General features: G+C 36.7%; 1 protein-coding gene across 6 annotated transcripts in view; it reads left to right on the top strand.

Moving 5' to 3' along the window:
* Zmym2 (zinc finger MYM-type containing 2) overlaps nt 1–7,129 on the top strand; it is a 152,243-nt gene extending 145,114 nt beyond the window's left edge. For 4 of the 6 annotated variants that reach the window (XM_004639375.3, XM_023699118.1, XM_004639376.2 and 1 more), the window contains 3 exons: nt 489–740; nt 1,047–1,167; nt 2,700–3,560. In XM_004639375.3, the coding sequence (XP_004639432.1) occupies nt 489–740; nt 1,047–1,167; nt 2,700–2,892 (566 nt within the window). In that variant the 3' untranslated portion in view covers nt 2,893–3,560. Of the gene's footprint in view, nt 1–488; nt 741–1,046; nt 1,168–2,699 lie in introns of those variants that run through there. The other 2 variants (XM_023699117.1, XR_002817657.1) reach the window with 2 other exon arrangements.
* Nucleotides 7,130–15,288: the final 8,159 nt, after the last annotated feature.

Raw genomic sequence — 15,288 nt, 5'->3', positions numbered from 1 at the left:
AAGTGCTCATCTGTTCATTTCTTTTTGGACTAGAATATGGTCAACTAATCTTCATAATGAGTTTCATAAGACATATAGCTGACTTTCTCTAGAGTACAAAACTGGATGTTTATGTCTTAAGTCCTACAATGAAAATTATGTAACTTTCTCTTAAACCACTGTTCAGATGTATAAAGTATATAAATTATCTCCCCCGCCCCAGGAATTCAACAGGTTTAAATTAGTTTGTGACCGTTATCTGCTTGTCCTACTGAAGGATAGAAGCACACATCCAGTTCTTTATTCTAGAGATATTTTCATAGCCTGATATGTTTCTTAGCTTTTTTTTTTTTTAATTAAAGAGCCACATCAATAATTTTAAAATTTATCCCAGTTGACCTGATGCTGAACAGAGGACTGGTATATGTTTATTTTAAATTAATTATATTTTCTAGATGGTTAAATGAAAACTTTTTATAATTATTTTAAAGTAGTTCTCTCTGTTTAAGGGTCAATATTCTCTCGAGTTGAAGAAGACTATCTCTGGAGGATAAAACAACTAGGATCACACTCTCCAGTAGCTCTTTTGAATACCCTGTTCTACTTTAACACTAAATATTTTGGCCTGAAAACAGTGGAACAACACTTAAGACTTTCCTTTGGCACTGTGTTTAGGCATTGGAAAAAAAATCCTTTAACAATGGAAAACAAAGCGTGTCTTCGATACCAAATGTCTTCCTTATGTGGAACAGATAACGAGGGTAATGTACCAGACCAGATTTTATTTTGAGGTTTTTCTGTGATGGGGATATTCAAATCTTGCTTTGCTAAAGCCCACCTGTGTCACTTATGAAAAGCCTAGGAATGTTACTTTGCTAAAACAAGATAGTTATGTTTTGTAGTATCTGTTTCTCTTGTTTGAAAAATTGCTTTACTGGAAGCCAAGACTGAATTACAATGCTGAAGGGCACATAGTTCGATTTTGCTAAAACAGATGCTAGAAGTAAAAAATACTGGTTTTCTTTAAGATCAGTTTTAGGAGCTTTATTTAATCTTTATTTTTTAAGATAAAATTACTACTGGAAAAAGAAAACATGAAGATGATGAGCCAGTATTTGAACAAGTTGAAAACACGACCAACCCTTCTAGATGCCCTGTGAAAATGTTTGAATGTTACTTATCTAAAAGGTAAGCATTTAATGATGATTAACTTTTTCAAAAGGTGATATTACAGATTAAAGTGCCTGCCTAAGGCTCAGGGGCTGGGGTCCCATCCCCAGGCCTGCTATGCTAGCCCCGCCCCAGGGCCTGTTAGAGGTGATTGAGACTGTGCGTTGTGGTGCATGCCTGTAATCCTAGCACTTGGGAGGCTGTAAACAGAAGGAACACTGTGAGTCCGATCTATACAGTAAGACCCTATAGACCTTGTCCTAAATTAAAAAAACAAAAAGGTCATATAGATTGGTTGAATTTAATACTACCAATAAATGACATTTCTGCTGGATTCTTCAGATATCTTTATCTTTTTGCTTATTTCCAAGTTCGCTGTTTTAATTAACTTTTTAGTTTCTTTATGAAATACCCAGCTCATAAATCATACTTTAGGATTCGTGTTTTAAGAAATTACTCTCAAAAAAAAAAGAAAAAGAAATTACTCTCTACTAAAGAAATTATTGCGGCTCTTCCAATGATTATGCAAAGGAGGAGCACAAACTTTCTTATAAAGGGTCCTATAAATATTTGAGACTGTTGAGCGCTTCAGTCAATCCAAGACTACTCCATTCCACTGTTAGAGCTAGAAAAAAAACAGATACTGTGTATACATTTTTAGCACATGGCTATGTTGTAGTAAAACCTTACACAGACTGGTAGCTAACTGTCCTCTGCCAACTCTTGAAGAGGTATGATACAAGATGAGGGTGGAGATGAAGATGAGGAATATACATTTAAGAACTAAGTAAGCATTTCTTTAAATTTCATGTTAATATGAACACAGAATGAGGTCCTGAACTCCTTATGTAAACAACTTTATAAAATGTCAACTAGGTCCTAGGGATGATTTTTAAAAAATAAAAATGGAAATGTCATTAATAAGTTGGTAGAATTTCTGGCCATGGTATAAGGATAGCTCTGGGGGCCGGGGAGATAGCTCAGTGGAATAAGTACTTGACTGGCAAGCGCAAGGGCCTGAGTTCAATCCCCAGTTCTGAAAAAAAAAAAAAAGGATAGCTCTGTTTGGCTGTGACAGTCTTGGGGTCTTCCACTAGTAATGACTTTGTTAGGTGGAAATTCCTATCTCAGCTGTTTTGAGTATTTTATTTTTTCTCTTGAATAATGCTATAAGGATTTTTATTATATATATTACCATATTTCATCAATTCTAAAACAGTTTTTTACATTTCACTAACCCTTAAAGTGGGGGTGCATGTTTGAGTTGATAAATTTTCAAATTATTGTCACCATTAAAGTAATGGTTTTGTCTCTTAATGGAATCTTGCATTCAGTGAAATACAAAGTTTGAATTATAATTGAGAAATAATCTTTCGTAACAGAATAACTTTTAGAGTATTTTTAAGTCAAGATATTTAATGTAAACAATCAGGCAAGGTATCTAGCCACATAATGTGATTACTGTGCTTGAATTACTCTTAAAGGAAAATAGAGTTGTGGGAATTTTAAATGTGTTTCATGAAATTGACCTTCTCTTCTTTCCCTCAAAGTCCACAGAATCTTAATCAGAGAATGGATGTTTTTTATTTGCAACCAGAACGCTCTAGTTCTACAGATAGCCCTGTCTGGTACACATCTACTTCACTGGATCGAAACACCTTGGAAAATATGCTCGTACGGGTTCTTCTAGTAAAAGATATTTATGATAAAGACAATTATGAACTGGATGAAGACACAGACTAAAAAGAAACATTTCTGAAGCAGTCGGGATAAAACAGCATTAGATAGTCAAGCTGCTAGTTCTTTACTATGGAAAACATTTCAAGTTTACTCCTTCTGTTTTGAGTTTTGTAGCAGTGTACCCATACTGGGTATTACCTTGTAAATAATCTGTGAGTGAAAGTTGCCATTATTCTATGTAGTGGTTTTAGGATACTTAACAAAATACATTCAGATTCTTTTTTTATTATTATTTATTTGATTAGGTATGTTTGTAACTTTTTACATTACAAAATATGAATGAGAATGTGCCATGTATAATTTTTTTCTTATAGTCAGAAACATCCATATTGCACAACGCTATTGTTGCAAAGCTTCCTTAAGGGGGCGCTTTTACTGGGTCCTTGACCAGATGGTTGTATATGAGTAGCATTACTAAAAGTTTAGAACTTGCAGTGTCTTTCAGAATTTTTAAAATAAAATGTAAACTAATAGGTTGGGTTTTTGTTTTGTTTGGGGGGCTTTATTTTACATTTTAGTTACTGAAGCCTTACAAGGTTATGTAGAGAGATACCATCTTCTGTACCAAAAATAGACAAGAGAATGCTGTCAATATTGGTGTACTGTAATGTGAATCTATACTGGTGAAAACAACTTTTTGTTCCCATTATTAAAACCTTAGTTTCCTTTTCTCATTTGTGGCTTTCTGCATCATCCCAATCAATTATATAGATATCTAGATATATATGTAAAGAATAACTGTAAGATGAAAACAAGACATTTTTCTTTTTTAAAAATGTCTGATAAAAGTATAAGATCCTTTTTTCCTTTTCTATGTCAACTACAAGTATCTAGTTCCTTTCAATCCCCCCCACCCCACCCCACAGGATACAGATCATGCTGCACTATTACTTGCATAGTACTCTTAACTTTCACAAATGTTACTACAATTCTTGTGCCTGCTTCCAAATATGATTGGTGCATACATTGGGTAAAATTGTTAGAAATGCCACTCCTAAGATAGTTATTATAAGAAAATCATGCTACTATAAGTATGATAATATTGCATTTTACTATGAAAGTTACCAGTATAGTAATTCTGATTATTTCAGTTGATTGAAGAACAAAGAACAACTGATGGATAAAGTCTGTCTCAGAGAAAATCCCTGTTGATATTAGATTGGCTTTAAAATTTTACTTCTTATAGAAGATTGCATTTTTTAAAAAAATCCTTTGTACTGTACTTCTGCATAACAGCTTATCTATTGGGACCCTTTAGGATAAGGAAGTTTACTTACTACTTACTAAAAACTGAGTAAAGTGCTAGCTGCAAGTTACAAAGCATCTGGCTGGCTTTATATAGCATGTGTGTAATCACATTGTTTCCTCGTTTCTAAACCACGGTGATAATAGTCTAAAAATGATTTGGGGCTCGTTTTCCACAGTAGGTAGGCAATAGTCACACATTCCTTAAGTATTTCTCTCTAAGGAAAAAAATGTTAGCATAGTAAAGAAATTTTCTCAGTCATGATTTGGAAAATTTCACAGATTTAATCACTGTATATTTAAGCAATAATTGCCTGAAATGTTTTTGGCATAAGGAAATACTTTATAATGTTCTAACTTGTTTTATAAAGAAAAAATTTTTAGTCCCTTGATTTTGTATTTGTTGAGTGATAATCAGACTGACATTGACAAATCTGATGTAAGTTACTTTACTGAAATAAATTGCTGATTATTTAATGAAGAAAAGTGAGTAACACATTTAAAACACAGGCTACAAAAATTTTCTCAAACCTACGCTTTCCCAGAACTACTAATTTAAGTATTTTTTCTTATAAATGCAATTATTAATTAAAAGGTGGTTCATTTGAACCATCCTTTATTCTTCAAGTGGTGCTATATTCCATCAAGAGCAATAAATTTTTCCCAAATATCACTTGTATATTTGACCAAATACAAATTTCTGCCATGTATTTCTATTTGAGTACCATATCTTACTATTTATGTTTTCTTCATTTGTAAATTTTAGCTTTTTAAGCAGAAATATCTACATGGTCTTGACATGATAGAGGATTTAGAGCTCTTGTCTTTGTCTTCATTGCAATCCAGTGATAGATTAACTAAGTCTCAGGGGGAAAAGAAAAAAACCTATTTTATAAGAGTTGTTCTGTGAAACTAATTTCTTCTGGAATATGTTTCATTAATTCCTGGATTTCCTTAGTTTGTGTAGTTGTATGTGAATACTGAGGAAAAAGACAATGAAATGATAGCTTATTTTTGCTTCTTGGTGATTTCTGATTATAGATTAAGTCTTGTTAATATAACTTTTATGTCTTGAGATGTCTATTGAAGATGCTATATTTTTCTGTTCTGAAGGAGGATTCTGCCATTTAAATTCATTCAGTGGAAAAGGTGATTAGCCATATTATGGGAGGTAGATTTCCCATGGAAACTGAACCTTTACTAATGCATTTTTAAAGTGGTTTTTTGTTGTTGTTTTGGGGTTTGGTGGGGTTTTTTTGTTTGTTTGTTTGTTTGTTTGTTTTTGCTGTATTAGGTAATGTAAGGTATGAAAGGATTTTTTGAGGCAAAAAGCTCAGCCTTTTTTCCCCATAATAGTACTCTGAAGTAGTAATTCATTTTTTAATAGAGTTGCTACAGTATGTTAAACATTAAAATAGGAAGAGGGTGCATATTGTATCATGCATTTAAATTTATCACTTTTTCTAATGGCATTTCCTTTTGTCTTTTGGCCAATTATGATTTGCAAATAGGAAGTAACTATTTTTGATGTGTTATGAATTACAGTATTGGAGAAGTCAAGACAACTTCAGATTTTGATTTTACTCTAATCTGGTTCATTTAATCTGAGATCATAAATATCTTGCAGTCTTACATCAGTATAAACATGTGCTTTTTTTTTTTTTTTCTAGTTATTTCCAGAATGTGTTGTTACACATGTCACTTATGTTCTAAACTAACATTGACTGTAGGATAATCTTGTTCCCTTCAAACAAAATAATCATGAAGTGTACATGAAAGTATTTTTAAAGAATAAATTTCTATAAATTATACTTTTGGGTTCTCCCCCTTAATAAGCCCTTTACTTATTTTTGTAGATGATCATGAATTTCATTTATTCTGTTCTTTGTGTTCTTAGGATTAGACTAGTTTAAGTGTCATTTTCTAGTGTTGAAAAACTTTTGTGCTGCTGTTTCTGGGTATATCATACTAACAAAATATTACCAATTGAGAAGCTGATGTCCAGGACAGGATAGCTACATCATTCTAGCTGGAAGTAGAAACAACTACCATGGTATTTATTTTTTTGTTTTTGTTTTTGTGTTTTTTAAATCTTTACTTGAAAATTAGGTGTTAGAGGTACACCTCACTAAAATGTACCCTTACCATGTAATGAACTGGAAAAGAGGTTGTCCCTAAAATTGAAGCAAGTGATGTCCTAATTAAGTTCTCTTTTGAAAAAGAGAACAAAAGATTTAACTTGTAAGTAAAATATAAGTTGAGTATCCTTAATTAAGAAATCAAATCTATAGTGTTCTAAAATCTAAGCATTTAAGTGCTGACATGACACTCAGGGTTTTTGGAATTTTGGTTTTTGCATTAGGAATGTTCAGTCAATAAAGTCTATGCAAATATTTTTAGGTCCAAAACATTTCTGGTCATATGTACAGCTGAAGAGGGGCTTTGTGCATTGTTGATAGGTGATATTAATCCTGAATGTACTTTCTGTTACACTACAGGGACAAGAACAATTACTGCTCTTTTCAAGACTTTAAGGAGCCAGGGAGATAGCTCCGTAGAATAAGTGCTTGCCTGGTGAGCGAGGCCCTGAGTTAATCCCCAGTATTGCAAAAGGAAAAAAAAAAAAAGAGAGACTTTGAGTATTTTATTTTATCTGGGTTTCAACTTCTCTGTAAAATGTCAGCATTGCCATGACAGTAAACAGATTGATGTTTTAATCCTGATGATTTATTTAGAAACACATTTCCTTCATGAAGAGACAGATTTTTTTGAAAAGCCCTAATACTGAGAGCCATGATAAACCCTATTTTTAAAGTCCACCTTGGGTAGCTTAGAATTAATTCAGCACACAAAAACCAGTTATCATAAAACAGTCATGTTTGCTACGTGTTGCCTCAGTGTCAAAGAACTGCTACTTTCCATCATAGCTGGAGAAGAAAAAAGTACAAGATCAAGAAGATACTACTGTTCTACAACTGGGATGAGGGAAGTCAGATAAGAAAGAAGGGAAATACACACACACACACAGGATAGCATGGATAATTACTGATTTCTACTGGTCTGTTGAACAGTTAATGCTTATTTTTTCTTCATTTTAACTATGTTTTGACCAATTTTGCATGCTTATATCTGATAACCTGAACAACTAATTTGAAGACAATATGCAATAAAACAACCATTGCTGAATTCCTATTTAAAAAAAAATTATTGTTTCAAAACTTACCTTTTGGGGAGTGGGCAACATATACTGTACATTTAACTCCTAGAGAATAGACAAAAACTATGTTCATAATTGAAAATAGAGAATGTTGTAGACACTGTAGAAGTACTGGAGAAGGGTATTATGGCCTAGACTAGGTTTGGTTGGTTGGTTTTCTGGTACTAGGGATTGAACCCAGGGAGACTCTAAATGAGCTACCACCCCAGGCCTTTTGGGTTTTATTTTGAAATAAGGTCTTACTATCTCAAATAAGCTGTCCAGGCCAGTCTTGAATTTAACAAACCTTCTGCCCTAGCCTCCAAGGGTTCTGGGATTATAACTATGTACCACCGTGCCTGGTTTAAACTACCTTTTATAGAGAAGATTACCACTGCCTATAAGTATATAAAACAAGATTCCTATAACTGTCATTACTTTCAACTGTGTTAGAAATGGTTAGCAGGGGGCCGGGGAAATGGCTCAGTGGAATAAGCGCTTCCCTGGCAAGCACAAGAACCTGAGTTCCATCCCCAGTTCTGCCCTAAAAAAGAAATGGTTAGCAGTACAATTCCTGGTGATTTTGATGAGTTCTGTTTTGCTGGCTTCAGTCCTTATTTCTGGCTTGCAGCCTAAGTCTGTATAAGAGTGGTTAAAAATAGCACCCATTGGGCAGCTGGAGTGCCCTTACCATCCCTCGCAGATAGTTGATCAAGATGAGTGGTTTACCTTCTAGACTATGTGGAATGGGTGACACATACAAGGTTCACTGTCAGTAGTTAAAATAACTTCGCTAAGGGTTTTTAAAGTAGCGGTTACTTTTGAAAATGAACTATTGTTTTCTAAGCTATGGGCATGTAGCTCTTCACCCCATATGTATGGTGAAACTTTTTTTTTTTTTTTTAAATTTCTAAATTCTTGCTGTCATTTTCTTTTTCTTTTTTTTTTTTTTTTGGTGATATATTTGTAGTTCTAAATCCATGTCAACAGGTGGTAACAGCAGAACAGCACAAGGGTTGAAATGCTTCCATTTTCTTAATACTGAGTACGTCCTGTATACCTCTACCTGAAATCCTTGTCAGTCTTCTCCTTTTCAAAGGTAAAATATATGCTATGGATTACACAGAACCTTCGCTAGACCTTGAAACAACACCTTATATTCAGACTTTCTGCAGTTACCCATCAGACAAACTATCTGGAATACACTGCCTTATATAATCCAGGTCAGTTTTTGTCATAAATTGTAGAAATACTTAGGTTTTCAGAGTTTTTTAGATCTTAGAATTATTAAACTGTGTAAGAAAACTAGTGGGTCTCATGTAAAATATTTAGCAGTCCCCACCCCCTCTTTGTTGCTTCGTTTTGGCACAGGTTAACTAACTGAAAAGTTTTGTTTTTGTTTTTTCCTGTAAAACTTGTAGTTTAGATTTTAAGAAAAGGGACCAGAGATACAGCTCAGTGGCATAAGTGCCTGCCTGGCAAGCACAAGGTCCTGAGTTCAGTCCTTGGTAACACACACACACACACACACACACACACACACACACACACAAAGATTTTTAAGAAAAATGTGTGAGGGGCAAGGGAGATGCCTCAGTGGAATAAGTGTTTCCCTGGCAAGCGCAAGGGCCTGAGTTCAATCCCCGGTTCCACCAAAAAAACACAACCGCTTTTTACTTTGGCCATGCCTCAGTACTTACAGCAGTAGCATTACTCATAAAGGCATGACTTTATGAAGCACTGCAGTCATGTTGAGGAGATAGTCATTTGTTCATTCAACAAAAGGAGTGATTATACCTTTCCAGCCTGCTATTTTTTTTTTCCCCCATAGCCAGGGATTGAACTCAAAACCTTGCGCTTGCCAGGCAAGTGCTTATTCAACTGACCTACCTTCCCAGTCTCTGTTTCCAGGCTCTTGACCTGGGAACAGAATAGGTGTGAGACCCAGTTCCTCTTCATTTTGTAGTCTAGTTGAGGAAAGTAAGTATAGTAAGTCCCTGACTGAGGAGTGAGTTCTGTACTGGGTGAACATTCATAAATTGGATTCATTTGTACCCCAAAAAATGAGTGTTATATAGTACACATGTGAAAGTTGCAACTGGAATGGTGTAATTCAGGGACTTTATAGTGAAATGTCAAAATAAGATGTTCCTTATGGAGCACAATCACTTGCATAAGGAGCAATCAAAACTTAAGGTGCATGTTTAAAGTTTTAAAAAATTTACTTCAGTAAAAGACATTGCTGTCAATTTCTCAGAATACAGCCCCTTGATTCAAATAAACATGCCAGTGTTCTTGCCACTTTCTGAAACCGTTTTTGGAAGTCTGTGCCTTTACTATATGAATGCTCCTGTTGAGTGCCATCCAACAGGAAGGAAGAGTCACAGAAACTATTTGTCCTTCACTGAATCTGGCAATGTGTGACTTGGTTTTTTTCTGAAAATCAAAGTGATCATGAAAGGTAGATGTTTTGGATGGATTGAGTGCATTGAGGCAGCCATGATAACACACTCATGAAGAGGACTTCCAGAACTGCTTTGGAAAGTGGTACGAATGAGATACGGGCGTGGGGGAGTGTGGAGATTAATGGCTATATCTTACGGGCATTCATGTTTTAATGTAAAAGTTGTTTTAAAATCACATCTTGTAAAAATGCTCAAGAACTTTCAGAGCAACTGTCTCCTTACACCTGCTTCCCATTCTGCCAAAGGGAAGGTATCAACTATTTTTAAGATGCAGAAAGATGCAAATAGAAAAACAGCAGTGAACATTTGCAAGGGCAGAGGCTCTTGATCTGTTGAAGTTATTATTTAGTAGTTGTCCACTCAAGTTTTAGTTGACCACCTTGCTGCAAGAGCAGAACATGTTTCAGTAGAATGTAATGTGGGGAGTTTTTCTTTTCCCTACTCTGTGTTTCAAATACTTAGAAAAGTTTCTGGCACATTCTAGTTGTAAATAAGTACTTGCTGAGTGATCAATGATTATAAGTACCTTTTTAAGTTCAGTAATTTTGAAAATAAAGGACCCACTGGAAATAAGACGATGTATCAAGAAGTGCATACTTTGAGTTGTGCCTCTGAGCGCTTGTGTCTGTCTGTGTGTGCCCTGTATGCTAGTACCTATTGACTTCTTCGGTGTGCCTTCTGAAGTGATAGGGACACAGAGCCTGGTGGTGTGCAGCAGCTCGAGATAAATGCTTCTAAGTCACTTGTGAAGTTTATTAAAATGGAGATTTCTGAACTATCCCATGGGGACTGGCTTCAGAGTAGGTAAGGCCAGAAAGACAGCTGAGTGGCATGAACGCCGCCTGGCAAGCACAAGGTTCCAAGTTCAATCCCTGGTACCACTGGGGCTGGGGAGATGGCTTAGTAGAATAAGCACTTGCCTGGCAAGCACAGGGTCCTGAGTTCAATCCCCGGTATCACACACACACACAAAAATCCTGGTGGGGCGGGGGGAGTCTGGATGAGTCCCAGAGAGCTATATTTTTGACACTTTAGTTAAAACCCAAAAATCAGTCCACAAAATTTTTTAAAATGAAAAATGGCATGGAAAAAACATAGTAAAGATACTTTTTCTTGAAACTTTACATTTGAGAAGCAAATACACATTTTTATGGTTTTCAAAGTTTGAAAGCCTTTCCTGTAGGAGAAATTAAATACTACAGAGAAAAACAAGATTTGACATTGGTGCCTCCCATTTTGTTCTCCACTTACTACAATTTTATCCGTAGTGGGTTCCAGAGAATTTTGCGCCTGAGAATATGTTGCTTATTTGGTGGATGGAGGATTCAACCCAAGGTCTCATGCATGTTAGGCAAGTGCTCTGCCACTGAGCCAGATTCCCAGCTCTTTTAAAACTGTTTGGTTGTCCTACTGACCTTGAGCTTGTAACCTTCCTGTCTGTGCCTCTTGAGTAGCTAAGATTACAGTGATGTGCCACCACAACCTATGGAACACATGGTTTTCATTCTATCATAATAGCATCCCAAAGTTAGATTGTGGAGGAATATTTGAAACTTCTTTGAGTTTTGTTCCCCCAACCTTCTTCAAGAGTTGCTGTGGGGATAAAAGCAAATATCGGATTGTTTTTTGGGCCAAGCATGAGGTGTTTATGTTACCCACAATGTAAAGATCCTTAAGTGCCAAGGGTCCTACAACTAGTAAATAGAGCTGTGAACCACAGTTCTTTAGGTCTTTGTAGCTGGAAGCCATAAGACATTTGGCTGTTAGTTCTGTGCCAGACATGAAGTAGGAAATCCGGGCTGCCTTAGTCACCAAAGAGCCTCTTTTCATTTGTAGACCGTTTAGTAAGCATATGACAGGTCAAGCATTCTAGTTTCTGGGAAGCTAATAAGCAGATGGGTATGAAGAAGAAAGTTGAGCCGATCTGGTCACTGGAGCACTGGCCACCCTGCCTCTGCTCCCCTCTGTTCTAACACTTCACCTTGAGTTTGAGATGTGGACAGCTTGCTGTAAAATGCTGGAGTCAGTATCGACAATATATAGATATATAGGTTTCCACATATTTTATGAAAAAAATTCAAAGTATAGTAATTTGAGCAGTTTTCTTTTTTTCCTTCTAATGTCGATCTACTTGTTAGAAGGATATATGTAGTTTGAGGGAGTTTGTACTTTGCTTAATTGGAGTTCAGTGTGAGGAAATAGTTTACTACCATGAAAATTTATTGCGAGTGTGTATGTTAGGTGATATGTATTTCATCTTTGAAAGTGTCTCTTCTGACAAGTACTGCCACATACTAGTATTGAGCCATAAGCATATGTTTAAGCATCTGAAAAGCATTTGTGCAGTTCTGTTAAATTCTTCCATGTTTTCTCCCTTTGCCTTTCAGTAAGTCATTGTGTTGCAGATTTTTTTCTAATTAAGGGTTAGATGGAATTTCTTTTTTAAAAAAAAAATTATTTTATTTATTTATTTTTGTGTGTGTGTGTGTGGCCAGCTCAGCCCACCAGGGGGCGGGGCTGGCTGGCATGTGGTGCTGGGGGATTAAACCGAGGTCCCTGTGCTTTGCTAAGCTTGTTCTAAGTAGGTGCTTTAGACCACTGAGCCATCTCACCAGCCCTAGATGGAATTTCTTCATTCTTCACAATTAATGGGATTTTGAAATAAAGAACTTGCCTTTATAAACGCATTTGGGGGCGGGTGAGATGGCTCAGTGGTCTAAAGCACCTACTTAGAACAAGCTTAGCAAAGCACAGGGACTACGGTTCAATCTCCCAGCACCACATGCCAGCCAGCCCCGCCCCCTGGTGGGCTGAGCTGGCCACACACACACACACACATAAATAAATAAATAAATTTAAAAATAATAAATGCATTTGGGTTCTAAAATACACTGTTGGAAACTGCTGTCAGTGTATGTAGAAACATGGATGTTGCCTGCTGCTTTTAACTTTGCACAGTATGAGAAGTATATAAGTAGTTTGATGTGGCTCAAGCAATATTAGAAATTACTTTTTCAGTATGTTTGCATATAAGTACTGTTTTGTAATTTTAGATTCAGTTCACTATGAAATGTCAAGCCTGCAGCAAAAACTTTCAGCCAGGTGTGGTGGCACAGACCTGTAATCCCAGCATTCGGGAGGCTGAGGGAGGATTGGTGCAAGCTCAAAGTTAGCATGAGCTACAAAGTGAGTTCCAGGGTGGTCTGAACTGCATATAGTAAAACTCAAAAAGAAAACAGAAAAAAAAAAAAAAAACTTTCAAAGCTATTCAGCATTCCTTTGTTTTTCACACAAAGAAAAATACCAATGTTGGCCCTGAGCTCAAAATAACACAAAACTTTACTATGATGCTCTGGAGCTGCTGTGTGGTAGGGCCCGTGCTCAGCTGCAGTCCCTTACTGTTATGGCAGTGACATTCAGTCCTGGCACCTGGATCAGTAACACAGCACACACTCGGGTATTGCAGGTGAGTGATAACAGGGTCTCAGGGTTTCTTTCTGTACATATTGCATCCATCTTTGCAGATTCTTTGAGATGTTTTTTCACTTCTTGCATATAAGTTACCTGCAGACATACTGAAGCTACTTCTTGGGTTGGGGTGCAGCTTAGTTGTTGAAAGCACTTAACCTGCAATGTATGAGGCCTTGGATTTCACACATGTTCTCATACAGCAGAGGGGAGAGGAGCTAATTCTTAAGTCACTTCAACCTTGACATTGACTCCTTGAAAAGACAACTAAATATTGTTAAAATATTTTGATTCATTAAAAGTAAGGAAAAAAGACTCATATGCCTTATTTTTAAATTTTTTAATAATTTTTCCCAAAGGCCAGTAACTTTAGTAATTTTCTCTGTACACATTTTTCTGGTGGCTGCAGTCAAATAATTTTTTACCTCAGTAAATGGCTAAACTTACTCTGGTTATAGCCTCACTGAATTTCTCAGCTTTTTAAAAGAAATTCTGCTGGAATAAGATTCCATTTTTAACTTTTTTTTTTTTTTTTTTCTTTTAACTTTCTAATGACAACTGTTTCCCTGTAAAATACTATGTCTGGTAGTATCCACTAGTGGTTATGGTATTTTTGCATTGCTGTAGTGTCATTGAATAATAAACACAATGCCTTGTAATTGAGTAACCTAAGCATCCTCCACTGTGCTCTAACAAGGTGATATTTTAAGAACACTTCACATGAGTTTGTACTGGTAGAAACATTAATAAATGCCACTGTGCAAGCAGCACTGTGTACTTGCAGCACCGTCATCTCTGCAGTTGTAGTGCACTGGACAACAGTGTTGCAGCCATTCAGCCTTGCCCTTGTAGCACCAAAGGAGCTACAGAGAATATGTAAATGGAAAAATTCGGCTGTATTCCAACTCAACTTGATGGGAATGGAAATCTGAGCTTTTGGGGCTAGAGAGATGGCTCAGTGGAATAAATGCTTTCCTGGTAAGCGCAAGGGCCTGAGTTCAATCCTTGGTTCTGCCAAAAAAAGAAAGAAATCTGAGGGGCTGGTGAGATGGTTCAGTGGTCTAAAGCACCTACTTAGAACAAGCTTAGCAAAGCACAGGGACCACCGTTCAATCCCCCAGCATCACATGCCAGCCAGCCCTGCCCCCTGGTAGGCTGAGCTGGCCCCCCCATACACACATACATAAATAAAGGCTTTTTAAAAAAATCTGAGGGGCCAAGGAGATGGCTCAGTAGAATAAGCACTTCCCTGGCAAGCGCAAAGGCCTGAGTTCAATCCCTGGTCCCGCCAAAAAAAAAAAAAAATCTGAGCTTTGTGTGTCAGCAGATTTAAATTTCTCCAACTTTTTTCCCTTCTTTTTGAGTCAGGGCCTCTATGTAGTTCAGGCCAATCTTGAACTAGTTGTTTAGGTTAGGCTGTCTCAAAGTATGACTATTTTGGCCTCAGCTACCTGGGTACTGGTATATGCCTCTACAAAATACTCCCAAGTATTTGAAAATGTATGAATCATTCAGTGATGTGCTATATGAAAACAGGTGGTAGGTGACGCTTCTTGCAACCTGTAGTTTGCTATCCTGGCTTACCCTACTCTACTTGAATAAAGCAATGTCATTTTCTTTTTTTCCTTTTGGCAGAACTGGGGGTTGAACTCAGGCCCTTGCATTTGCCAGGGAAGCACTTATTCCACTGAGCCATCTCCCCGGCCCTAGCAATGTCATTTTAAAGCAGTTTAAAAAGACTTCCCAGCCAGGGAGATAGCTCAGTGGAATAAGTGCTTCCCTGGCAAGCACAAGAGCCAGAGTTCAATCCCCAGTTCCACCAAAAAAAAATTGCATTGATTGTACCATCACTCCTACCCATTACCTACGAGCATTTCAGTTGCTCACATCATTGGCACACATCTTTCAAAATGAAATCCTAACCATTCACCCCCTGCCCTGCTTCTGCTTCTCTGCAGTGGACAGAGGCAGGATGAATGCCTGAGCAGAATTTTCTACCCTCACAGTCCTTCCATTTCTGTTTTC

Source organism: Octodon degus, unplaced genomic scaffold (genome assembly GCF_000260255.1).
Source record: "Octodon degus isolate 3935 unplaced genomic scaffold, OctDeg1.0 scaffold00111, whole genome shotgun sequence".
NCBI lineage: Eukaryota > Metazoa > Chordata > Mammalia > Rodentia > Octodontidae > Octodon > Octodon degus.
This window is presented reverse-complemented; position numbering and strand designations above follow the sequence as displayed.